The sequence below is a fragment of the Coregonus clupeaformis genome, chromosome 17, assembly GCF_020615455.1.
Source record: "Coregonus clupeaformis isolate EN_2021a chromosome 17, ASM2061545v1, whole genome shotgun sequence".
Taxonomy (NCBI): Eukaryota; Metazoa; Chordata; class Actinopteri; order Salmoniformes; family Salmonidae; genus Coregonus; species Coregonus clupeaformis.
Window position 1 is genome coordinate 32,607,774 of NC_059208.1, and position 25,006 is coordinate 32,632,779.

General features: G+C 41.9%; 1 protein-coding gene across 2 annotated transcripts in view; it reads left to right on the forward strand.

The window, feature by feature from the left end:
* The window catches only part of LOC121586262 (plectin), a 64,385-nt gene extending 39,696 nt beyond the window's left edge, over positions 1–24,689 (forward strand). For both annotated transcript variants that reach the window (XM_041902820.2, XM_041902821.2), the window contains 15 exons: positions 68–193; positions 322–474; positions 2,117–2,271; positions 2,598–2,724; positions 3,256–3,439; positions 6,410–6,567; positions 7,297–7,475; positions 7,613–7,751; positions 8,023–8,379; positions 8,780–8,863; positions 8,978–9,082; positions 9,208–9,306; positions 12,958–16,308; positions 16,717–24,021; positions 24,154–24,689. In XM_041902820.2, coding sequence (XP_041758754.1) covers positions 68–193; positions 322–474; positions 2,117–2,271; positions 2,598–2,724; positions 3,256–3,439; positions 6,410–6,567; positions 7,297–7,475; positions 7,613–7,751; positions 8,023–8,379; positions 8,780–8,863; positions 8,978–9,082; positions 9,208–9,306; positions 12,958–16,308; positions 16,717–23,079 — 11,580 coding nt within the window. In that variant the 3' untranslated portion in view covers positions 23,080–24,021; positions 24,154–24,689. The remainder of the gene's footprint in view (positions 1–67; positions 194–321; positions 475–2,116; positions 2,272–2,597; positions 2,725–3,255; positions 3,440–6,409; positions 6,568–7,296; positions 7,476–7,612; positions 7,752–8,022; positions 8,380–8,779; positions 8,864–8,977; positions 9,083–9,207; positions 9,307–12,957; positions 16,309–16,716; positions 24,022–24,153) is intronic.
* The last annotated feature ends 317 nt before the right edge of the window (positions 24,690–25,006 follow it).

A 25,006-nucleotide genomic window follows, 5' to 3' on the forward strand; every position in this document is an offset into this window, starting at 1 on the left:
ACACTTCTTAAAATACATCATCCTATCTTTAAAACGGTTTGTGCTCCTCCTTTTCTACCCGTTGTAGTTTTTCTCTGACGTGAAAGAGGCAGAGGAGAAGATGAAAAAGATGCAGAAGACAATGAAGAAGAAATACACGTGCGACCGTAACATTACTGTAACACGACTCGAGGACTTGTTACAGGACGCAGTTGTAGGTTGACTTACTCTACTTGAAGAAGTGAAGAGGAAATTCAGCAACTCTACTTCAGTGACATTACTAAAGCAACAGCACCTGTCATTGTCTGTTTTATTCAATACAATGTGGTGTTTTCTATATAGGATGAGAAGGAGCAACTGAAAGAGTTTAAGACCCACTTGGATGGGATGAATCGGAGGGCCAAGACCATTGTCCAGCTGAAGCCACGTAACCCTGCTACACCAGTCAAGGGCAAAGTGCCTGTCCAGGCCGTCTGCGACTTCAAACAGATGGAGGTGAGGAGATATTAATGTTCATGTGACCAGCTTTCCAGTGGAGGAGCAAACACTCTTAGGCTACTACTTAGTACACTGTAAACCCCAAGGCAGTTTTAACTCAAATACTTCTAGTAAGTTGTACTCAAAGTCAATGAAAAGTAATTATTACTTAAAATGTTTGTTGTACTGACTCAAAACTAAATGAGAAGTCACACTAACTCTGTTTTTTAAAGATATGATAACAAATGAACTTTTTCCCAGCATGCTCTAATGCAGGTTGATAAAAAAAATTATTTATAAAGATCTGTGTTTTTGCATGTATATTGAGTGATTGATTGATTAAATGTTATGCTACACAAAGATAAATAACATTTAACTAAACTAATCCAATCATTGCATTTTTGTACCTGTTACTGAAATGGTTGTTCCAGTTTAAATGGCTTAGGTCGTCTCCTCCCACTGTTCTTAACCCTAGCAGTCATTATGAATACAGGTTGCGGGTGAATACAGATTTCAACTGTTGGGTAGCCTAACTCTGGCTAGATTCCAATTGGAGTTACACATCACTTTGCAAGCCAGCATAATGTAATTTACAATTAGGGTTGTAAAATTCTGGTAAAATTCTGAGGTTTTCCAGAAATCCTGGTTGGAATATTACTAGAAGTTTTGGGAAAGTTTGTGGAATTTTGCAACCCTACTTGCAGGCCTGATGTGACCGGTAAACTATGAGTTTCAGGCCACTGTATAAGGCCTTATGTATTTGTAATGGTTTTATTATAATGATAATATTTGTCTAGGAACTCACTTGGTGAAGGCCACAGGACTGAAAATGAACGAATTCAACAACCATGTCTCTGTCACTAACAATTACAGTCATGGGTGGTAACTCTACAATTCAATTGAAGAGCCAAGGCACACGGGAAATGATTGGAGGCGTGGCTTAGTGGGGGTGTTAAATTTAAGTATACCTTATTCAAAAAACTGCATTTGTATTACTCATATGAAGGTAATACTGCTCACTTCAGCTATTTAAGTTTCTTGACTTAATTTTTTTGAGGTAATCGGTTTCCTCAATTTTTGAGCAGCCAGGACTTATCCGTTTTTATAGTGTATAAGCGCATTCTATCAGAATCAGTGGAAATGTAGTGTTTATTCAAAGCATACACTGAGTGTACAAAACATTATGAACACCTGCTCTTTCCATGACACAGACTGACCAGGTGACTGGTGAAAGCGATGATCTCTTTTTGATGTTACCTGTTAAATGCACTTCAATCAGTGTAGATGAAGGGGAGGAGACAGGTTAAAGAATAATTTTTTTGCATTGAGACATGGATTGTGTATGTGTGCCATTCAGAGGGTGAATGGGCAAGACAGAATATTTAAGTGGCTTTGAACAGGGTGTGGTAATTGGTGCCAGGCGCACCGGTTCGACACCTTGTAGAGTCCATGCCCCGACAAATTGAGGCTGTTCTGAGGGCAAAAGGGTGTTCCTAATGTTTTGTACACTCAGTGTAGATGAGTGACACTTAGAAGTAGAAAATCAGTAGTATCTGTTGATTTTATTTATCTATTTATCTATTAGTCAAGCTTGAAGGCTTGTCATTAGAACTGGTCAGATACAGTACAACGTGGACGTCCATTTTGTACCTCTTTCCAGCTCACAGTCCACAGAGGGGAGGAGTGTGCATTGCTGGACAACTCTCAGCCGTACAAGTGGAAAGTGCAGAACCCCAAAGGCAGCAAGGCCACCGTGCCCTCCATCTGTTTCCTGGTTCCTCCCACCAATAAGGACGCAGTGAGCGGCGTCTCAGGGTGAGGCGACCAATCATCTCCTTGCCATAAAACAACATGGCAAAAACCTTTGATTTAGCCTTACCATTAACAACATTAGCCTGGTACCAGATCTTTTTGTGCTCTTGCCCACTCCATTGTCATTATCATTCCAAACATGTTTGGCATGACAATTCCATAAGGAGTTGGCAAGAGAGCAGAAACAGACTGGCTACCAGACTAAAATAGCATGGCTAAAACCTTTGATTTAGCCCTTTGATTTAACCTTTGACAGACCTTTGATGCCTCGTAAAGACGTTTGACCCCAGCACCTGTATGGTTCACTAACCTTTAACCTACCCCCACAGTCTGGACGCTAGTCACCAGAACCTGCTGGTCCTGTGGCAGATGCTGTACGTGGACATGAAGAGCCTCATGTCCTGGCAGTACCTGATGAGAGACATCCACCTCATCACCTCATGGAACATCACCATGGTGAGCTCATAGTTTCACACAGGCTGTGTCTCAAATGGAACCTTATTCCCTATGTAGTGCACCTTGGTCAAAGGTAGTGCACTACATAGGGAATAGGGTGTCATTTGGGATGTACCCATAGACTTTTTGGAGACAGTAGATCAGAGAATAAAGGACATGTTTTAGTTATTAGATGGGTGGGGCGGCAGGTAGCTTAGTGGGTAAGAGCGTTGTGCCAGTAACCGAAAGGTTGCTGGTTCTAATCCCTGAGCCGACTAGGTGAAAAATCTGTTGATGTGCCCATAAGCAAGGCACTTAACCCTAATTGCTCATGTAAGTCGCTCTGGATAAGAGTGTCTGCTAAATGACTAAAATGTAATGTAAATGGTGTCTCTTGGTTGTAGAATTGAATTACGCCCACAGAATGATTTATTCTTAGCTATACAATTCCAAAGGTACTGGAATGGGGGGTTCGAATGGAATTCAGGCAAAGAGAGTATAACACTCTTCCTAACCACGCTCACCCTCCCGATCGTTCTTCTTTCACTACAGTTTAAGACCCTGAGGGTGGAGGAGTACAGGCTAGCTTTGAGGAACCTGGAACTCCACTACCAAGACTTCTTAAGAGACAGCCAGGACTCCCAGCTGTTTGGTGCAGACGACCGCATGCAGGTGCAGAGTGGCTACAACAAGGCCAGCCAGCACTACGAAGGACTGCTGCACTCTGTGGAGAAAGGTGAGTGTTGGACATCTGGGCAGATAGAGGGTCTGTATAGTACAAGAAGTAGCATCCAACCATGTTATTTTTTATCAGTGTTGCACTTTGTTATGCACACTTGTTTTGCAAACTTCGTTGCACTGCACACCTTATGAGTTGTCGTTGCATTTTCCGTTCATGAACATCATGATTTCAATATTCGTTGTTGGAAATGTTGAAATTCATCACAGGCCCATCCGTCTAGAAATAGTGGTTAACTGTTGAATTCACATTACACTGGAGGTAAGGTATCCTGGTTGCAGTGTCAGATTTAGCAAATGTTTTACTGACCAAGCTTTATTTCTGCACTGATAGTTATGATTCATTTCACTCCATCAACTTCACTCAACCATTGATCACCATCCAAGATTTTCTCTAACTTCGTTGTTCATTGCATTAGCCACCTTGTCCAATCGCATGAGTTTGCGTGTGTTGATGCATTGTGTTGCTTAATCATGTGTAATAATTCTGAATTTCTATCCTGCATGAAGCTGGTAGTGGATTGAGTTTGATTTTGAAACTATGCGTTGTTAAGCAAAAGCTTGAGTGATTTTATGGATTTCATGAGACATATAGTTCCAGAAAATTACATTAATTGTGTGGGCATAAATAATGAATTCATGATCGAAGTTACCAAGAACTAAATAGATCTCAAGGCCATCAGACTGTTAAATAGCCATCACTAGCCGGCTTCCACCCATTACCGTGCCCTGTACTTAGTCACTGGCACTAGCCGGCTACCACCCGGTTACTCATCCTGCACCTTAGAGGCTGCTGCCCTATGTACATAGACATGTAACACTGGTCACTTTAATAATGGAACACTGGTCACTTTAATAATGTTTACATACTGTTTTACCCATTTCATATGTATTTACTGTATTCTAGTCAAGTCCATCCTATTCAACTATTGCTGTACCTATACTATTCTATCCACATATTCTTCAGCTATATAGTATATATATATATATATATATATATATATATATATATACAGTGGGGAAAAAAAGTATTTAGTCAGCCACCAATTGTGCAAGTTCTCCCACTTAAAAAGATGAGAGAGGCCTGTAATTTTCATCATAGGTACACGTCAACTATGACAGACAAATTACGGAAAAAAATCCAGAAAATCACATTGTAGGATTTTTAATGAATTTATTTGCAAATTATGGTGGAAAATAAGTATTTGGTCACCTACAAACAAGCAAGATTTCTGGCTCTCACAGACCTGTAACTTCTTCTTTAAGAGGCTCCTCTGTCCTCCACTCGTTACCTGTATTAATGGCACCTGTTTGAACTTGTTATCAGTATAAAAGACACCTGTCCACAACCTCAAACAGTCACACTCCAAACTCCACTATGGCCAAGACCAAAGAGCTGTCAAAGGACACCAGAAACAAAATTGTAGACCTGCACCAGGCTGGGAAGACTGAATCTGCAATAGGTAAGCAGCTTGGTTTGAAGAAATCAACTGTGGGAGCAATTATTAGGAAATGGAAGACATACAAGACCACTGATAATCTCCCTCGATCTGGGGCTCCACGCAAGATCTCACCCCGTGGGGTCAAAATGATCACAAAAACGGTGAGCAAAAATCCCAGAACCACACGGGTGGACCTAGTGAATGACCTGCAGAGAGCTGGGACCAAAGTAACAAAGCCTACCATCAGTAACACACTACGCCGCCAGGGACTCAAATCCTGCAGTGCAAGACGTGTCCCCCTGCTTAAGCCAGTAGATGTCCAGGCCCGTCTGAAGTTTGCTAGAGTGCATTTGGATGATCCAGAAGAGGATTGGGAGAATGTCATATGGTCAGATGAAACCAAAATATAACTTTTTGGTAAAAGCTCAACTCGTCGTGTTTGGAGGACAAAGAATGCTCAGTTGCATCCAAAGATCACCATACCTACTGTGAAGCATGGGGGTGGAAACATCACGCTTTGGGGCTGTTTTTCTGCAAAGGGACCAGGACGACTGATCCATGTAAAGGAAAGAATGAATGGGGCCATGTATCGTGAGATTTTGAGTGAAAACCTCCTTCCATCAGCAAGGGCATTGAAGATGAAACGTGGCTGGGTCTTTCAGCATGACAATGATCCCAAACACACTGCCCGGGCAACGAAGGAGTGGCTTCGTAAGAAGCATTTCAAGGTCCTGGAGTGGCCTAGCCAGTCTCCAGATCTCAACACCATAGAAAATCTTTGGAGGGAGTTGAAAGTCCGTGTTGCCCAGCGACAGCCCCAAAACATCACTGCTCTAGAGGAGATCTGCATGGAGGAATGAGCCAAAATACCAGCAACAGTGTGTGAAAACCTTGTGAAGACTTACAGAAAACGTTTGACCTGTGTCATTGCCAACAAAGCGTATATAACAAAGTATTGAGAAACTTTTGTTATTGACCAAATACTTATTTTCCACCATAATTTGCAAATAAATTCATTAAAATCCTACAATGTGATTTTCTGGAAAAAAAATTCTCATTTTGTCTGTCATAGTTGCCGTGTACCTATGATGAAAATTACAGGACTCTCTCATCTTTTTAAGTGGGAGAACTTGCACAATTGGTGGCTGACTAAATACTTTTTTTCCCCACTGTATATATATATATATATATATATATATATATATATATATATTTATACTCTGGACTCTGACATTGCTCGTCCAAATAGTTCTATATTTCTTAATTCCATTCTTTTACTTTTAGATTTGTGTATTGTTGTGGATCATTAAATATTACTGCACTGTTGGAGTTGGAACACAAGCATTTCGCTACACCAGCAATAACATCTGCTAAACATGTGTATGCGACCAATAAAATGTGATTTGATTTGATTTTGACTTTGCTATTCTACCATTACTGTGGTTGCATCCCAAATGGCACCCTGCTTCCTACATAGTGCACTACTTTTGACCACAGCCCTATAATGGTTGCTCCATTCTGTTCAGGTGAGCAAGACGAATCTGAGTGCCGGAGCTACCTGACCAAGATCAAGGACCTGTGTCTGAAGCTGGAGGGCTGTGAGACTCGCACCGTCGCACGTCTGCGACAGCCCATGGACAAGGAGCCGCTCAAGGCTTGTGCCCAGAGGACCGCTGAGCAGAAGGTACTGCAGTGACATCACCCCTCAGTGACATTGTTTAGTTTAGTTTATTAGGATCCCCATTAGCTGTTGCACATGCTGCAGCTAGTCTTCCTGGGGTCCACACAAAATACAAAATACATGACAAAGTACATACGTTACAGACAAGAACAACACAAAGACAATACTACATTAAATTATAGGGGCACCTTGGGAGTTTTAGGGCACTTCACTATGGGTCTAACGGCAATAGAGGAAGAGATATTTGCTGTTTTAGCTGTTTCTCAACCAAGACAGAAAAAATCAGTATGTATGTAATTTAGACTCAGCGGTGGCCAGGCCACTGGTAAATGGTTACCGTAAATCACACATCCAATCCCAAAGTAAACAGAGTTAATGGTAGATCTGTAATGAATTGTGAGCCCAAATTAGATAACATGCCTATTTGAAACAGAGCCAGGCCAAATTCAACATGGGGTTATTGTTTAGGAAACGATTTAAAGTTCCCTTGAGTCAAGTAAATTAAGTTATACAGTAGAAGGGACAAACTAAAATTTTTAGATCAGACATGCTGTTTAGTATGCTCCATCTGCTCGTTTCTCATCGTGAGAAGTTTCAGAAGACCTTTGTATCCCTATTTCACTTTACAGTATGTTGCTGGCTGGCTTGTTAGCAACTCCATGAAAAAAAGACTGCTTGGATGCACAGGTGGAATAGCCAGTTATGGTTCATTATTCCCTTTTCTGCCCATAGAATGTCCAGTCAGAGTTGGAGGGCTTGAAGAAAGACCTGACCAATGTGGCTGAGAAGACAGAGGAGGTGCTGGCATCGCCTCAGCAGTCCAGCTCCGCCACCGTACTGCGCTCTGAGCTGGATGTTACGCTGAAGAAGATGGAGCACATCTACACCCTGTCCTCCGTGTACCTGGACAAGTGAGTTCCTGGCTAACTCTGATTGTTACGACATGCATATCAAAACCATAGGACCAATAAGTAACATCTTCAATCTAAATAGTAGATCTGAATCATGTTACACACACAGCTAACACTATACACCACTCCTTGTTTAGACTGAAGACCATCGACATAGTGATCCGCAGCACAAAGGGAGCAGAGGACACCCTCAAAAAGTATGAAGCCCATTTACGAGACGTCAACAAGATGCCAACAGACGAAAAAGCGGTGGAGAACTACCGCACCCAGCTAAAGGTACAGTATCTCTGTTAGAATTAACTGCATTGTATCCGTTGGTGTGTAGACAATGCTTTTATATGGACTGGTTATCAGACAGTAATTTAGTGATTTCTATGCATTTGTAGTGATCTTCCTCTCTCCCTCTCTTTCTTGCTGTCTCTCTATCTCTCTCGTTCTCTCTCTCTCTCTCTCCTTCTGTCTCTATTGCTCTTTCTCTATCTCTCGTTCTCTTTCTCGCTCACTCTCTTTTTCTCTCTCTCTTTCTCTCCCTCTTTCTCTCTGGTAGACAATGCGTGGTGAGGCAGAGGATGACCAGAAGACGTTCGACAATCTCCAGGAGGAACTGAAGAAGGTGGTGGCCGTGAATGAGCGGATTACACGGGTCCACAGCGAGCACGACACCGAGCTGGAACACTATCGCCAACTAGTGTCCGGGCTAGAGGAGCGCTGGCAGGCCATGTTTGCCCAGATAGACCTACGCCAACAGGAGCTGGATTTGCTGGGGAGGCAGATGCGCGCCTACCACGAGAGCTATGACTGGCTCATCAGATGGCTTGGTGATGCCAAGGAGAGGCAGGAAAAGATCCAGGCCGTGCCCATCGGCGACAGCAAGGCCCTTAAGCAACAGTTGGCACAGGAGAAGGTACTGTACAACTAATAATAATAATTATCGATTGGATTTATATAGCGCTTTTCTACCTAGATGCTCAAAGTGCTTTACATAGTAAGGGGAAACTCACCTCATCTACCACCAATGTGAGGCACCCAGGACAAGGTAGCAAGAGGCTTCCATTACAAATAGGGGAGATGAAGCTTCTTAGCTCGATGATGGACTATAATGTTACGTTATTTACATCATTTAGAAGACGCTCTTATCCAGAGCGACTTACAGTTAGTGAGTGCATACATTTTTCATATTTTTTTTTTCATACTGGCCCCCTGTGGGAATCGAACCCACAACCCTGGCGTTGCAAGCGCCATGCTCTACCAACTGAGCTACACGTTATCAAGACAGTCAGTGTTACAATCTTTTATCATTGCAGAAACTCCTAGAAGAGATCGAGAAGAACAAAGATAAGGTTGAGGAGTGTCAAAAACATGCAAGGGCATATATTGATGCAGTCAAGGTGCGTATGCAAATCAGATGTCACTTAAATAAGATGATGCATATGGAGATTTGTTGCGTTAGTAAAATTATTGTATTATGTCTATGACATATTATGTCCATGTGTTTTCCCCAGGACTATGAGCTTCAGGTGGTGACGTACAAAGCTCTGGTGGAGCCCCTGGCTTCGCCCCTTAAGAAAACCAAAATGGAGTGTGCATCTGACAATATAATCCAAGAGGTAGGTCATATAGACATGATGAGGAATTTAGACATGATGAGGAATTTAGATGAGGAACAGCTACAGTAGCTTTAAAGTTGTTAACAATTATATGGGATTACTAAACATCTGGAATTGTCTTTCAGTATGTGACTCTGAGAACCCGCTACAGTGAGCTGATGACTCTGACCAGCCAATACATCAAGTTTATCACGGAGACACAGAGCCGCCTTGAGGACGAGGAGGTAATTGAGGGACACATTGAAGACAGGCAGCAGCTCCCTGCTCCCGACAACTTTAATTAAACCCACTAACCATAATAACAATAGCCTGGTGCAAGATCTCTTTGTGCGCACATGTCAACTCTTTTCCATGCCAAACATCTTGTTTGGCATGTCAAGGAGTGGCATGATGGCAGAAACAGACTTGTATACCCAGGCTATAACAACAGTTACTATAAAACTCTCTCTTTAGGGATTAATGTATGGAAAATAATATACAGTACCAGTCAAAAGTTTGGACACAACTACTCATTCCAGGGTTTTTCTTAATTTTTTACTATTTTCTACATTGTAGAATACTAGTGAAGACATCAACACTATGAAATAACACATATGGAATCATGTAGTAACCAAAAAAGTGTTAAACAAATCAAAATATATTTGAGATTTTAGATTCTTCAAAGTAGCCACCCTTTGCCTTGATGACAGCTTTGCACACTCTTGGCATTCTCTCAACCAGCTTCATAAGTTAGTCACCTGGATTGCATTTCAATGAACAGGTGTGCCTTGTTAAAAGTTAATTTGTAGAATTTCTTTCCTTAATGTGTTTGAGCCAATCAGTTGTGTTGTGACAAGTTAGGGGTGGTATACGGAAGATAGCCCTATTTGGTAAAATACCAAGTCCATATTATGGCAAGAACAGCACAAATAAGCAAAGAGAAATGACAGTCCATCATTACTTTAAGACATGAAGGTCAGTCAATATTGAACATGTTCTTCAAGTGCAGTCGCAAAAACCATCAAGCGCTATGATGAAACTGGCTCTCATGAGGACCGCCACAGGAAAGGAAGACCCAGAGTTACCTCTGCTGCAGAGGATAAATTCATTAGAGTTACCAGCCTCAGATTGCAGCCCAAATAAATGCTTCACAGAGTTCAAGTAACAGACACATCTCAACATCAACTGTTCAGAGGAGACTGCGTGAATCAGGCCTTCATGGTTGAATTGCTGCAAAGAAACCACTAATAAAGGACACCAATAATAAGAAGAGACTTGCTTGGGCCAAGAAACACGAGCAATGGACATTAGACCGGTGGAAAGGTGTCCTTCGGTCTGATGAGTCCAAATGTGAGATTTTAGGTGCCAACCGCTGTGTCTTTGTGAGACGCAGAGTAGGTGAATGGATTATCTCTGCATGTGTGGTTCCCACCGTGAAGCATGGAGGAGGAGGTGTGATGGTGTGGGGGTGCTTTGCTGGTGACACTGTTGGTGATTTATTTAGAATTCAAGGCACACTTAACCAGCATGGCTACCACAGCATTCTGCAGCGATACGCCATCCCATCTGGTTTGTGCTTAGTGGGACTATCATTTGTTTTTCAACAGGACAATGACCCAACACACCTCCAGGCTGTGTAAGGGCTATTTGACCAAGAAGGAGTGTGATGGAGTGCTGCATCAGATGACCTGGCCTCCACAATCACCAGACCTCAACCCAATTGAGATGGTTTGGGATGAGTTGGACCGCAGAGTGAAGGAAAAGCAGCCAACAAGTGCTCAGCATATGTGGGAACTCCTTCAAGACTGTTGGAAAAGCATTCCTCATGAAGCTGGTTGAGAGAATGCCAAGAGTGTGCAAATCTGTCATCAAGGCAAAGGGTGGCTACTTTGAAGAATCTAAAATGTATTTGGATTTGTTTAACACTTTTTTGGTTACTATATGATTCCATATGTGTTATTTCATAGTTTTGATGTCTTCACTATTATTCTACAATGTAGAAAATAGTAAAAATAAAGAAAAACACTTGAATGAGTAGGTGTGTCCAAACTTTTGACTGGTACTGTATGTCCTTATGTCAGTATATATGGTTTCAGAATGTTGGCATTTTTAAAAGAGTCTGGGACTTTTTGGAAAGGGTTCAAAATATTTTTAGCTGATGGGGCTATGAGGAAATTAATTAGTTTTTGTATAGGTCAGCGCAGTATGGAAAGTGTTGAGTAATTTCAAATGCTGGTGCTGCGGCACATCCCATTCACTAATAGTATCTGTCTCTCATTCCCCCTATACTGTGGTGCATGGATGTGTAATCAGTCTCTAAATTACACTTGCAAGTTAGTTTTGCTACAGTATCCCCTCAAGTCTGAAACAAACATCAGGCTCCCCATTCAATTCAACCCCAGTCTTTTTTTAGAATAGCCTTTTCTTCTGCAATTTAATTTGTTATTTCACCCTTGAAACAAAATATTTCTGCACACTCCTTTTTCTCTGATCTGGTGATTAGGTCGCTGCAGTCTGACTAATACCACCTCAGAATTATTCTTTCAAATGACCAGTTTTGTTTCCCCCTTTCTTTTCTAACCTTGCCAGTGCTTTGTCATGATGAATATTAATCATGTTTGGGCGCTTAAGATGTGAATAATCCACAAAGCACCAGGTATTTGAATAAATCCCCTCTCCACATATCACTCCTCTTATATCATTAGTCTTCTACAATTTATCCCTGTTATCATTAGGCATCTGTGTTTCATTCACACCAGTGAACCAACATGACATTAACATTCAAAGATACAACCACATTTTTGGACCTTGTCTAAGTGTAAAGTTCCACATTATCTTGCATAAAATAAGGATTAGATTCTGCACTTCAATTATTTTGTCTCATAGCCTTGATTACATAGTCATTTTGTGGTGCCTTTTGTTTTGTGAGTCCCATGCTTTATTTGCTGCATCACTAAGCTATTATCTCTAAGGTACAGTAATTGGGATTGACTTGCTTACATACAGTAGAGCTTTGACATTTTACGAACTTCTGTACATGGCTGTATACTGTAGGTGCTCAGAATTTTGCCTAAAAATAGAAAAGTTCTGATCAACTCAATCTAAGCATACCCTCTATGGGTAATACATTTTGCATGCTCTTTGCAAATTATTATTTTTCTGCTTCTGTCCTTTCAAGTTTATTTCCAATTTTAAAACATGATGGATTTAATTTGTAAAAGGTAAAACGTAATACAATCTTAGTCCAAGGTAAAGTTGAAGAGTAGTAACCAAGTCAGTACATTGAAAAGTGTTATTTGATTGATTCTTATTTGATCTTAGTAATGAAAGATGAAATGGTTACTTCAAAAGACCCAAGGAAAAATACCTCGTTGGCATGATACCATTCAAGTTCCCATAGTGTTGTGTTGTGAAGTAATGTCTCATTATGTGTGCCATACATTAAGTAAATGTGACAAGACATTCGTGATTATTTTCCCAAAGCAAATAACAAACATTTCTCTCCCTAGATAACAAATATTTATTCATTTGAAGTAACGTTTTGTTCATGTATTTACATCTACAGTGGGGTCCGAAATTATTGACACCCTTGATAAAGATGAGCAGAAATGACTGTATAAAATACGTAATTCAAGTACTGATTTATATTGTATGTTCAAAAACATTGGAACTTTTTTAGCATACAATATAGGTCAGTATTTGAATTATTTATTATAAGTCAGTTTTGCTCATCTTTATCAAGGGTGTCAATAATTTCAGACCCTACTGTATGTGTACCTACATGTACTTAAACGTTTTACTTTGTTTGAGTACTTCAATCAACTCAAACATTTATATTCTAACACTGTAATACTTAACATTGTTTTTCCCTTTACTGTTTGCTTCCACTAATACAGAAAGCTACTGAAATACTAAAGAAGGAGGAGAGAAAAAAGTTGTCTGAGATGCAGGCTGAATTAGACAAACAAAGACAGTTAGCTGAGGCACACACAAAAGCTATCGCTAAAGCGGAACAAGAAGCCCAAGAGCTGAAGGTGAAAATGAAAGAAGAGGTCAGCAGGAGGGAAGTTGTGAAAGTGGATTCTGAGAAACAGAAGCACAACATACAGCAGGAGCTGCACGAACTCAAGAACCTGTCAGAGCAAGAGATCCAAACCAAGAGCCAGCAGGTTGAGGAGGCACTGTATAGTCGCACCAAGATAGAAGAGGAGATCCACATCATCAGAATCCAATTAGAGACTACCATAAAGCAGAAGGCCACAGCTGAGGCCCAACTTCAGCAGCTCAGGGACATGGCTGTCGAGGCTGAGAGACTGAGGAAAGTTGCTCAGGAGGAGGCAGAGAAGCTTCGCAAGCAGGTGAATGAAGAGACTCAGAAAAAGCGCAACGCAGAGGAGGAGCTGAAACACAAAGCAGAGGCAGAACAAGAGGCTGCCAAGCAAAAGCAGAAGGCCCTGGATGAGTTGCAGAAGTTCAAGATGCAAGCTGAAGAGGCAGAGAGGCGCATGAAACAGGCAGAGGAGGAGAAGCAGCGGCAGGTCATGGTTGCAGAGGAGGTGGCACAGAAGAGTGCCGCCACCGAGCTGCAAACCAAACGCATGTCATTTAACGAGAAGGCAGTAAAGCTTGAGGAATCACTGAAACAAGAACAGGACACTGTTATTCAGTTGCAGGAACAGGCAGAGCGCCTCAAGAAGCAACAAGAGGAAGCCAACAAAGCCAGGGAGGAAGCAGAGAAGGAGCTTGAGAAGTGGAGGCAGAAAGCCAACGAGGCACTCCGTTTGAGACTCCAGGCTGAGGAAGAAGCCCACAAGAAGAGCCAGGCTCAGGAGGAAGCAGAGAAACAGAAAGAGAAAGCTGAGCGAGAGGCAAAGAAAAGGGCTAAGGCTGAAGAGGCTGCTCTTAAGCAAAAGGAAATGGCAGAGAAGGAGCTGGAGAAACAGAGGAAATTGGCAGAGGGAACAGCCCAGCAGAAACTCTCTGCAGAGCAAGAGCTAATTCGCCTAAGGGCTGACTTTGACCATGGTAAGCAACAGAGGTCTCTATTGGATGAAGAGCTCCAGCGCCTGAAAAATGAGGTGAATGCTGCAGTAAAACAAAGGAAACAGCTAGAAGATGAACTGGCCAAAGTGAGATGTGAAATGGAAGTTCTTCTTCAGATGAAGTCCAAAGCTGAGAAAGAGACCATGTCTACAACAGAGAAAAGCAGAAATCTCCTTGAGTCTGAGGCATCGAAAATGAGGCAACTAGCTGAAGAGGCGACTAAGCTGAGATCAATTGCTGAAGACGCAAAGAAGCAGAGGCAGGTAGCAGAGGATGAGGCGGCTCGGCAAAGAGGAGAGGCTGAGTTGATACTCAAGGAAAAACTGGCAGCCATTAATGAAGCAACCTGCCTGAAAACTGAAGCTGAGATTGCCCTGAAGGATAAAGAGGCAGAAAATGAGCGACTTAGGAGAAAAGCCGAAGATGAGGCTTATCAGAGAAAGGTCCTAGAAGACCAAGCAAAACAGCACAAGCAAGACATTGATGAAAAGATCACCCAGCTTAAGAATACTTCTGATTCTGAATTGGAGAGGCAGAAGAAGATTGTAGAGGAAACTCTTAAGCAGAGGAGGGTGGTTGAAGAGGAGATTCGCATACTAAAACTAAACTTTGAGGAGGCATCAACAGGCAAGTTGGATCTTGAGTTGGAGTTGAACAAGCTTAAAGGCATTGCAGATGAGACACATAAGAACAAAGTCAAGGCTGAGGAAGAAGCAGAGAAACTCAGAAAGCTTGCTTTAGAGGAGGAGAACAAAAGGAAGCAAGCTGAAGAGAAAGTTAAAAAGATCACTGCTGCAGAGGAAGAGGCAGCGCGACAATGCCAGGCAGCTCAGAAAGAAGTTGAGCGCCTCAAAGAGATTGCTGCCGATGCTAACAAGCAAAAGGAGGATGCTGACAAAGAAACAGAGAAACAGATTAGTCTAGCCAAAGAGGCTGCACAGAAATGTAGTGCTGCAGAAAAGAGAGCACAGGCTGTTCTGGTCAAGCAGAAAGAGGACAATCTTTTCCAGGGCAAGCTCAAAGAGGAGTTTGACAAGGCTAAGAAACTTGTACAAGAAGCTGAGAAGGCCAAGGAGAAAGCTGAGAAAGAGGCTGCTTTACTCCGTCAAAAAGCAGAGGATGCTGAGAAGCAGAAGAAAGCAGCTGAATCTGAGGCTGCCAAACAGGCCAAGGCTCAGGGGGATGCTGAGAGACTGAGGATGGAAGCAGAGCAGGAGGCTGCAAAGCGAGCAGAAGCTGAGGCTGCTGCTCTGAAACAGAAACAGCAGGCTGACGCAGAGATGGCCAAGCACAAAAAGCTAGCTGAACAAACAGTGAAGCAGAAGACACAAGTTGAGCAGGAGCTGACAAAGGTGAAACTGCGACTGGATGAGACCGATAAGCAAAAATCTGTTTTGGATGAAGAGCTTCAGCGCCAGAAGGATGAAGTTAGCAATGCTGTCAAGCAGAAAGCTCAAGTGGAGGATGAGCTATTTAAGGTCAAGGTCCAGATGGAGGAGCTGGTCAAACTTAAGCTTAGAATTGAGAATGAGAACCAGCGTCTCATGAGTAAAGATAAAGATAATACTCAGACATTCCTGGAAGAGGAAGCTGAGAACTTGAAGAAGTTGGCGGAGGATGCTGCCAGGCTAAGCTTAGAAGCTAAGGAGGCTGCCCGAGAGAGACAGATTACAGAGTCCGAGCTTGCAGAACAGAGGGCTCTTGCTGACAAAATGCTGAAGGAGAAAATGCAAGCTATCCAAGAAGCAACTAAACTGAAAGCTGAGGCAGAGAATCTCCAGAAACAAAAGGACAAGGCTCAGGAGCAGGCCCAAAAACTGCTGGAGGACAAGCAGCAGATGCAGCAGCGTTTTGAGGAGGAGACAGAGGGCTTCCAAAAATCCCTAGAGGCTGAGCGCAAGAGGCAGCATGAAGCTACGGCGGAGGCAGAGAAATTGAAGCTAAGGGTGACACAGCTCAGTGATGCTCAGTCTAAAGCAGAGGAAGAGGCCAAGAAATTCAAGAAACAAGCAGATGAGATCAGGGTTCGTCTCCAAGAGAAAGAGAAACACGCTTCAGAAAAAGTCCTTATAGAGAAACTGGAGGTGCAGAGATTACAGAGCAGCAAAGAGTCTGATGACCTACGCAAAGCCATAGCTGACCTTGAGAAAGAAAAGGAGAAATTACAAAAAGAGGCTGCAGATTTACAGAATAAGTCTAAAGAGGTATTGTGGAATGTGAAATAATCTTGTGAAATAATAAGTGAAAACCCTTTTGCAAATATCCATAACCTTCTCAAAAACACTAACACATAAAGGAGGTCCAAATGTACTATTCATGTGAATTGCAGAGACTGTCAACAATACTAAGTGTCCAGCAATTTCTCATGAATGACCAAATGTTGCTGCATTTCGTAAATTCAATTATGTTTTCTAGCATTTCAAAATGAAACCGATTTCGAATACATTTCCATTCATAGAATACAGAATACAATTATATGCTGTATATACGATACCATTTATATATAAATATATGTATTATATTATTTAGCAGTTATAATCAATGTAATAGACCATGTGCAAAAAGTTTGTTTGGAGTTGTATTAATTTTCTCTTAATTTCTTTCCTAATTAGATGGCCAATGCCCAACAGGAACAAATTAAAAAGGAAAAGACTGTTCTTGAGCAGACTTTCCTGACAGAAAAACAAATGTTGTTGAAAAAAGAAAAGCTCATTGAGGAAGAGAAAAATAAGCTTGAGAAACAGTTTGAGGATGAGGTTAAGAAGGCCAAAGACCTCAAAGATGAGCAGGATCGTCAAAGGAAGCAGATGGAACAGGAGAAGAAGAAACTCCACGCTACCATGGATGCCGCTGTGAAAAAGCAGAAGGATGCTGAGGAGGAGATGTGCAACAAGCAGAAAGAGATGCAGGATCTTGAAAAGAAAAGGCTTGAACAAGAGAAATTGTTGGGTGAGGAGAATGAAAAGCTTCGAGAGAAGCTGCAGCAACTTTCTACACTAAGAAAATCTGCAACATCCCACACTAAAGAAATGGAGATGCAAACTGATGAGGTCCCTGAAGATCAGCTAATTGCAATGACAATGGTGGGAACTACAAATAAAGTATTTGATGGGTCTGCAGTAGTAGATGGTGAGAAGAAAAACGAAGAATCACTATTTGCTTTTGATGGGATTAGGGAGAAGGTTCCTGCCAGCAGGCTCCATGACATTGGTATACTGAACAAGAAGGACTTTGATAAGCTGAAAAAAGGCAAAACCACAGTGAAAGACCTGAGCAAGACTGAGAAAGTAAAAACATGTCTCAAAGGCAAGAATAGTGTTGGCGGAGTCTTGACTCCAGCCAAGCAAAAAATGAGTGTGTATCAGGCCATGAAAGAGAATAAACTTTCTCCTGGTGCTGCCACAATGCTTCTTGAAGCTCAGGCAGCATCTGGGTACATCATCGATCCAGTGAAAAACAGAATGCTCACTGTGGATGAAGCTGTAAAGGAGGAATTAATAGGTCCAGAACTCCATAACAAAATGCTTTCTGCAGAAAAAGCAGCTACTGGTTACAAAGATCCTTATACTGGAGACAAAATCTCACTCTTTGAGGCCATGAAAAAAGGTCTGGTTGAACAAGACCAGGCCGTTAGACTTCTGGATGCTCAGATTGCAACTGGTGGAATAATTGACCCTGTCAATAGTCACCGTGTACCTCTCCATACAGCCTATAAGCAGGGCCAATTGGATGCTGAGATGAAAAAAACTCTATCAAACCCTACTGATGACTCAAAGTTATTCATTGACCCAAGCACCCAGGAGAGCCTCACTTATCAGCAACTATTGGAGAAATGCACCCCAGATGCAGAGACAGGCCTACTTATGTTACCAATCACAGAGAAAGCTACACAAAGTGACAAGACCTATACAACGGAAGAAACTAAAGATGTACTCACTAAAGCAAATATCTCTGTACCATTTGGAAGATTCCAAGGAAAGACTGTGACCATTTGGGAAATCATTAACTCAGAGTATTTCACAGAGGCACAGAGGAAGGATCTGATTCGTCAGTACAAGACCGGAAAAATTACTGTGGAAAAAATTATCAAAATTGTAATTAGTGTCGTGGAAGACAAAGAGAAGAGGAATGAAATTGTGTTTGACGGTCTGAGGATTCCTGTCACTGCAGCTGAACTTCTAGAATCTAAGATCCTCAATAAAGACCTGTTCAACAAATTGCATAATGGCAAAACAACTGTCAAAGAAATCTCTGAGATGGAGCCTGTTAAGAAAGCCTTAAGAGGAACACATAGCATTGCTGGAGTGATCATTGAGTCAACAAAGGAGAAAATACCATTCTATCAAGCTGTAAAGAAACAGATGCTCTCTCCCGAGACTGCATTGACTCTTCTTGAGGCTCAAGCTGGGACTGGATTTGTAATTGACCCTGTCAAAAATCAGAAGCTCACTGTGGATGAAGCTGTTAGATCAGGTCTTGTTGGCCCAGAGATGCATGAAAAACTTCTGTCTGCAGAGAGAGCTGTTAATGGGTACAAAGATCCCTACACTGGAAAGAATATATCCCTATTTGAGGCAATGTTGAAAGACCTTATTAAGAATGACCATGGTATCCGTCTGCTAGAGGCTCAGCTTGCAACTGGAGGCATAATTGATCCAGTCAAAAGTTATCACATCCCACATGATGTTGCCTGCAAACGTGGATATTTTGACGATGAAACAAACAAGACCTTGAGCAACAACACTGATGAAACTAAAGTCTTCTTTGATCCTAACATGTGGGAGAATGCATCTTATGTACAACTCATGAAAAAATGTGTCACTGACAAAGAGACTGGTTTTCCATTTCTTCCGCTCTCAGAGAAAGCAATTCAAAAGTCAAAAGAGAAGCAAAAGTCAAAAGAGGAACATCAATACACTAAGGTCCAGATCAAAGATGCCCTGAACCAGGCAACTATGGAGCTGCCGTATGGACCTTTCAAAGGAAGGAAAGTCACTATTTGGGAGATCATAAACTCTGAATATATTACAGAGGAACAAAGAATTGAGTTGATTCGACAGTACAGAACTGGAACAGTGACTATTGAAAGAATGATTACAATCATTGTCACAATGGTTGATGAAAAGGAGACCAAGAAACAGGAAAAGGAACAGGCCAGCTTTGAAGGGCTTAGGTCACCTGTCACTGCCAGCTCATTGTTTGAATCCAAAATAATTGATAAAGCTACATATGATCAACTCCAACAGGGTAAAAAGAAAGCCAAAGAAATCAGTGACATCGACTCAGTCAGGAAGTACTTGCAAGGAACAGATGGACAGATTGCAGGCATCTATATGGGTGACTCAAAGGAAAAGGTTAGCATTTATCAAGCAATGAAGAAGAACATATTGAGACAAAATACAGGTCTTGCGTTGCTCAAGGCACAAGCAGCAACCGGTTTCATTATCGATCCTGTCAAAAACCAGAGGTACACTGTGGATGATGCTGTGAAAGCAGGAGTTGTTGGTCCTGAGGTTCATGAGAAACTTCTGTCAGCTGAGAAAGCAGTGACTGGTTACAGAGATCCATACACAGGCAACACGATTTCCCTCTTCCAAGCCATGAAGAAGGAGCTTGTGCTACGAGAACATGCTATTCCCCTGTTGGAAGCTCAGGTGGCCACAGGAGGGATTATTGATCCAGTCAGCAGCCACTGTGTTCCAAATGATGTGGCTTTCCAACGTGGCTATTTCAATAAGCAGATGGCTAATAACTTCACTGACCCCTCAGGGGATGTCAAAGCTTTCGTTGATCCCAACAATAATGAAAGTTCCACCTACAAACAACTGCAAGAGAAATGCATAAGAGATCCAGAGACCGGTCTGTGCTTCCTGCCGCTATCAAAGGCTGAAGCTCAAATTCCAGTGGAAAAGTCTTACATATACACAGAAGAACAGGCACAGATAGACTTGACTAACACTCAAGTGGATATCCCTCATCAAAGCTATGCAGGGAAGCTAATGACCCTATGGGATGTCATGGGGTCAAACCTGCTCCCTGAGGAAGAAAAGCTAAGGCTCCTGGAACAGTATCGCTGTGGGAAAATCACAAAGGAGAGAATGATCATCATCGTCATTGAAATCATTGAACAAAGGGAGATACTGAAAGGAGAGCAGAGCATGTCCTGTGATGTGATCAGACGAAGAGTCACTATTGAGGAGCTCTACAGTTCTCGCATTATCGACCTTCAAACATACAACATGTTGAAGCAAGAGAAGAAGACTATCCGTGAGGTAATGGAAATGCCGTCTGTAAAGCAGTATTTGTTTGGCACTGGTAGTATTGCTGGAATCTTCTCAGACTCCCCCTCTAAGGTCAGTATTTACCAGGCCATGAAGAGAGGTCTCATTAAGCCTGATTTTGCTCTTAGTCTCCTGGAGGCCCAAGCGGCAACAGGATTCATCATTGACCCTGTGAAAGAAGAATTGTTAACAGTTGACGAAGCTGTGCGCAAAGGGCTAGTCGGCCCTGAAATCCATGACAAACTTCTCTCTGCCGAGAGGGCAGTCACTGGCTACAAGGATCCTTACAGTGGAAAAGTAATCTCTCTCTTCCAAGCGATGAAAAAATACCTTGTTCCTGAGGACTATGCCTTGAGGCTTCTTGAAGCCCAGGCTTCCACTGGGGGCCTTATGGATCCAGAATACTACTTCCACCTTCCCACAGATGTTGCCATGCAACGCGGATACATCAATAAGGAAACACATGACAGGATCACGGATCCAAACAGTGATGTACAAGGTTATGTTGATCCAACCACAGAGGAGAGACAGACCTATGCCCACCTGCTGAAGAGATGCAAAGTTGATAAAGAGAGTGGTCTGCGATTACTTTCACTGGCAGACAGAAGGCTGCTTTTCAAGGGTCTCAGAAAGCAAATCACCTTAGATGAGCTGCTTCGTTCGCAGATTATTGACCAAAAGACATACAATGATCTCATTGAAGGCCTTATCTCAGTAGAAGAGGTCAGCAAAGAAGTGAAGAAGTACCTTGAGGGCACAAGCTGCATTGCCGGAGTATATGTAGAATCCAGCAAAGACCGTCTGTCCATCTACCAAGCAATGAAGAAGAACATGATAAGACCCGGGACAGCCTTTGAACTTCTTGAAGCTCAAGCTGCAACAGGATATATAATTGACCCAATAAAGAACCTGAAGCTGAATGTCGGTGAAGCTGTTAAAATGGGAGTCGTTGGTCCAGAGTTCAAAGACAAGCTCATCTCTGCTGAGCGTGCTGTTACAGGCTACAGGGATCCATACTCTGGCAAGACCATCTCTCTATTCCAGGCCATGAAAAAGGGTCTCATTCTGAAAGACCACGGCATTCGCCTATTGGAAGCCCAAATTGCCACTGGTGGGATCATTGATCCAGAAGAGAGTCACCGCTTGCCAGTCGAGATGGCCTACACACGTGGCCTGTTTGATGAGGAGATGAATGGCATTCTTACAGACCCATCTGATGACACTAAAGGCTTCTTTGACCCTAACACTGAGGAGAACCTCACTTACCTGCAGCTGATGGAGCGATGCATGATTGACCCAGAAACTGGACTAGCACTTTTGCTGTTGAAAGAAAAGAAACGTGAGAGGAAGACATCCTCTAAATCGTCTGTGCGTAAACGCAGAGTAGTCATTGTTGACCCAGAGACAGGCAAAGAGATGTCTGTGTATGAGGCATATCGCAAAGGACTTATTGATCACCAGACCTACATTGAGCTTGCAGAGCAAGAGTGTGAGTGGGAGGAGATTACTATCTCCTCATCTGATGGTGTTGTGAAGTCCATGATCATTGATAGAAGGTCTGGCCGACAGTATGACATTGATGATGCAATCATAAAGGGCCTCATTGACCAGTCTGCTCTGGATCAGTACCGTGCTGGCACTCTGTCCATCACAGAGTTTGCAGACATGCTGTCCGGAAACATAAGTGGCACCAGATCCAGGTCATCCTCCTTTGGGTCCACGTCATCTTACTCCAGTAGCCCCGTCCCCTCTATCAAACCCCCAGCAACGATATGGAATGACCCAACAGAAGAAACCGGCCCTGTGGCTGGAATACTGGATACTGACACATTAGAGAAAGTGTCCGTCACAGAAGCCATGCACAGAAATCTTGTGGATAATATCACAGGTCAAAGACTGCTGGAGGCTCAGGCTTGCGCTGGTGGCATCATTGATCCAAACACTGGAGAGAAGTTCTCAGTTGCAGATGCAATGAACATGGGACTTGTGGATAAGATCATGGTTGACCGAATCAACCTGGCACAGAAGGCCTTCAATGGATTTGAGGATCCCAGAACCAAAACAAAAATGTCTGCTGCACAAGCATTAAAAAAAGGGTGGTTGTACTATGAGGCTGGTCAGAGATTCCTGGAAGTACAATATCTAACTGGTGGTTTGATCGAACCAGAGGTCACTGGCAGAGTTCCACTAGATGTTGCTGTCAACAAGGGCACCCTAGATGCACGTACTGCACAAAAGCTACGAGATGTCAGTGGATACTCCAAATACCTCACCTGCCCCAAGACAAAGCTTAAGATCTCATACAAGGATGCCATGGATAGAAGCATGATTGAGGAGGGTTCTGGTCTGCGTCTGTTGGAAGCCTCTTCTCAATCAAGTAAAGGCCTTTACAGTCCCTACAGTGTTAGCGGTTCTGGGTCAGCATCCGGTTCCCGGCCCGACTCAAGAACTGGCTCCAGGTCAGGCTCCAGACGAGGGAGCTTTGATGCCACAGGCTCTGGTTTCTCCACTAACTTTTCCTCCTCCTCCTTCACATCGACGAGCTATGGGCGCAGATATGATGCAGGATCACACAGCGGACTTAGCATGGATGAGCTAGCACAGGCCCTGACATCATTAGCAATGGGCAGGAACTGCAGTTCTAAAGAGAGAATTTTCACCACAATACAACCCAATTACTCACCAGTTGCCTAATTCTTATTAGAAAAATAGACTACCTTTATTCTGCTCTGCATGTTGTTATAATGGGGCTTTTCAGCAGTATATTATAATTATTTCTGCTGGCTTTAAGTTAATTTTGTCCATAGTTTATTCAGTTTTATTTTTTTAAAGTAAATTTTCAGTTGCTCTCTTTTGTTTTGTGTAGTCTGAGAAGTCAAATTTTTGTAGAATTTAACCGCAATGTTGCCATTATTTATATGCTTACATACAGAAGAGCAGTATTCAACCTATTATCTTTTCATTTTTAGCAACTACAATGATATTGCTAATAAAGTTTTCAATGTTAGACATATTGACATATTTGTATATTTTTAAGCCAGCTTGTTATTAATTTTAATTAATTATTCTTCTATAGTTACATTTTCAGACTTTTGAGTTAAAATAATATTTTGATTTTAATTATATTTTTCTGTTAAATTCCATCAAAAAAAGTACAGTTATAAAGTATACATTTTTGTGGCAAAACAAATTAGATGTAAAAGCTGTTAAACTGATGTCTGTCATTTAAAATAAATAGATATAGAAAGGAAAGCATCCAATCTGCAGAGCAGAATAAGGTGTCACATGACAATGAATTATTAAAACACAGGAAGAAATGCTTCAAGAAAACCAAGCTTCAAGATCTTTTCTCATCTCGGCTACAGTGCCGCTAATACTCTTCTAATTACTGGATTCTACCTATCCCCTTCTTGTGATATACAATGGACTACCAATCAGTTAGAACTATGCAGTTGTTATACAGTCAAGCACCCTTATGGAGAGAGCATTCCAAGGTTGGCAATCCCAACATAAAAAAACCTGGACAAACTCACTTGAAGTGAAATATGCCCCAAATCACCATGAAACACCCTGGTCTCATCTCAAGCTGAAATAATTTTTCAGCAGAACCATTGCTTCTCTGGACAGTTTTGAAAGGTAAGTGACTAAATCTTTTCTTTGATTTTATATTTTTTGATAGACAGGAATCTTAAATAAATGCTGTATCTTCAAGTAATTTTGTCTTCATTTTGTTGAAACCTAAGTTTTGTCTGTATTTTACTCCCTTAGCCATCTCCACTCCTCCTCTGTGTCCTGATGCTTTGATGTCTTCCGATTTCCTGAGACCCTCGAGTCAAAAAGAAGAACTTACCTTGAGATCACCGGCAACGTTCACACTCAAGACTGCATCGACAAACATTTCCATAATTCGTTTTAGACTTTTTATTTTTCAGCCATTTATTAAAAATTAACTCTGAAAAGGATGATGTTGATGTTTACTAAGCAAAATAGAATTAATCACTGTACTGCTTTGACCGTCTTCAACCTTGCTTCTACCTTTGACCCAACACCAGCTCACCTACACCTGATCTCAAACAGTAACAGTCTTAACCAATGCCACATGAATCACAATTGCTGTATTGAAATGTTTTTGTAAGTGCCTCCATATTCAATGCATCAAAGGGTTGCATAGATTACAAGGTGTGAATTGTACTGTAAATTGAGTGATTCGCAACTGGAGAAAAAACGGACACACACTTTCCATAGTTCAAATGATATAGTTATTATCAGGTAATTCCCAAGTTCATGACACAATTTATGCATCATACAGTATTCATACCACATCAACACCCTTTTATTTAAATAGTATAAAACTAAGAGCATTTGTACAGGGCTAATATAAAAAAAATGTTTATCACAAAAATAATTGTAACATTTGAAATGTACTGACAAGCTATGTACTATACAATGTATTATACACTGAATGTACAAAACATTAGGAAAACCTTCCTAATATTGAGTTGCACCCCCTTTTGCCCTCAGAACAGCCTCATTTCGTCGGGGCAAGGACTACAAGGTGTTGAAAGCGTTCCACAGGGATGCTGGCCCGTGTTCACTCTAATGCTTCCCAAAGTGGTGTCAA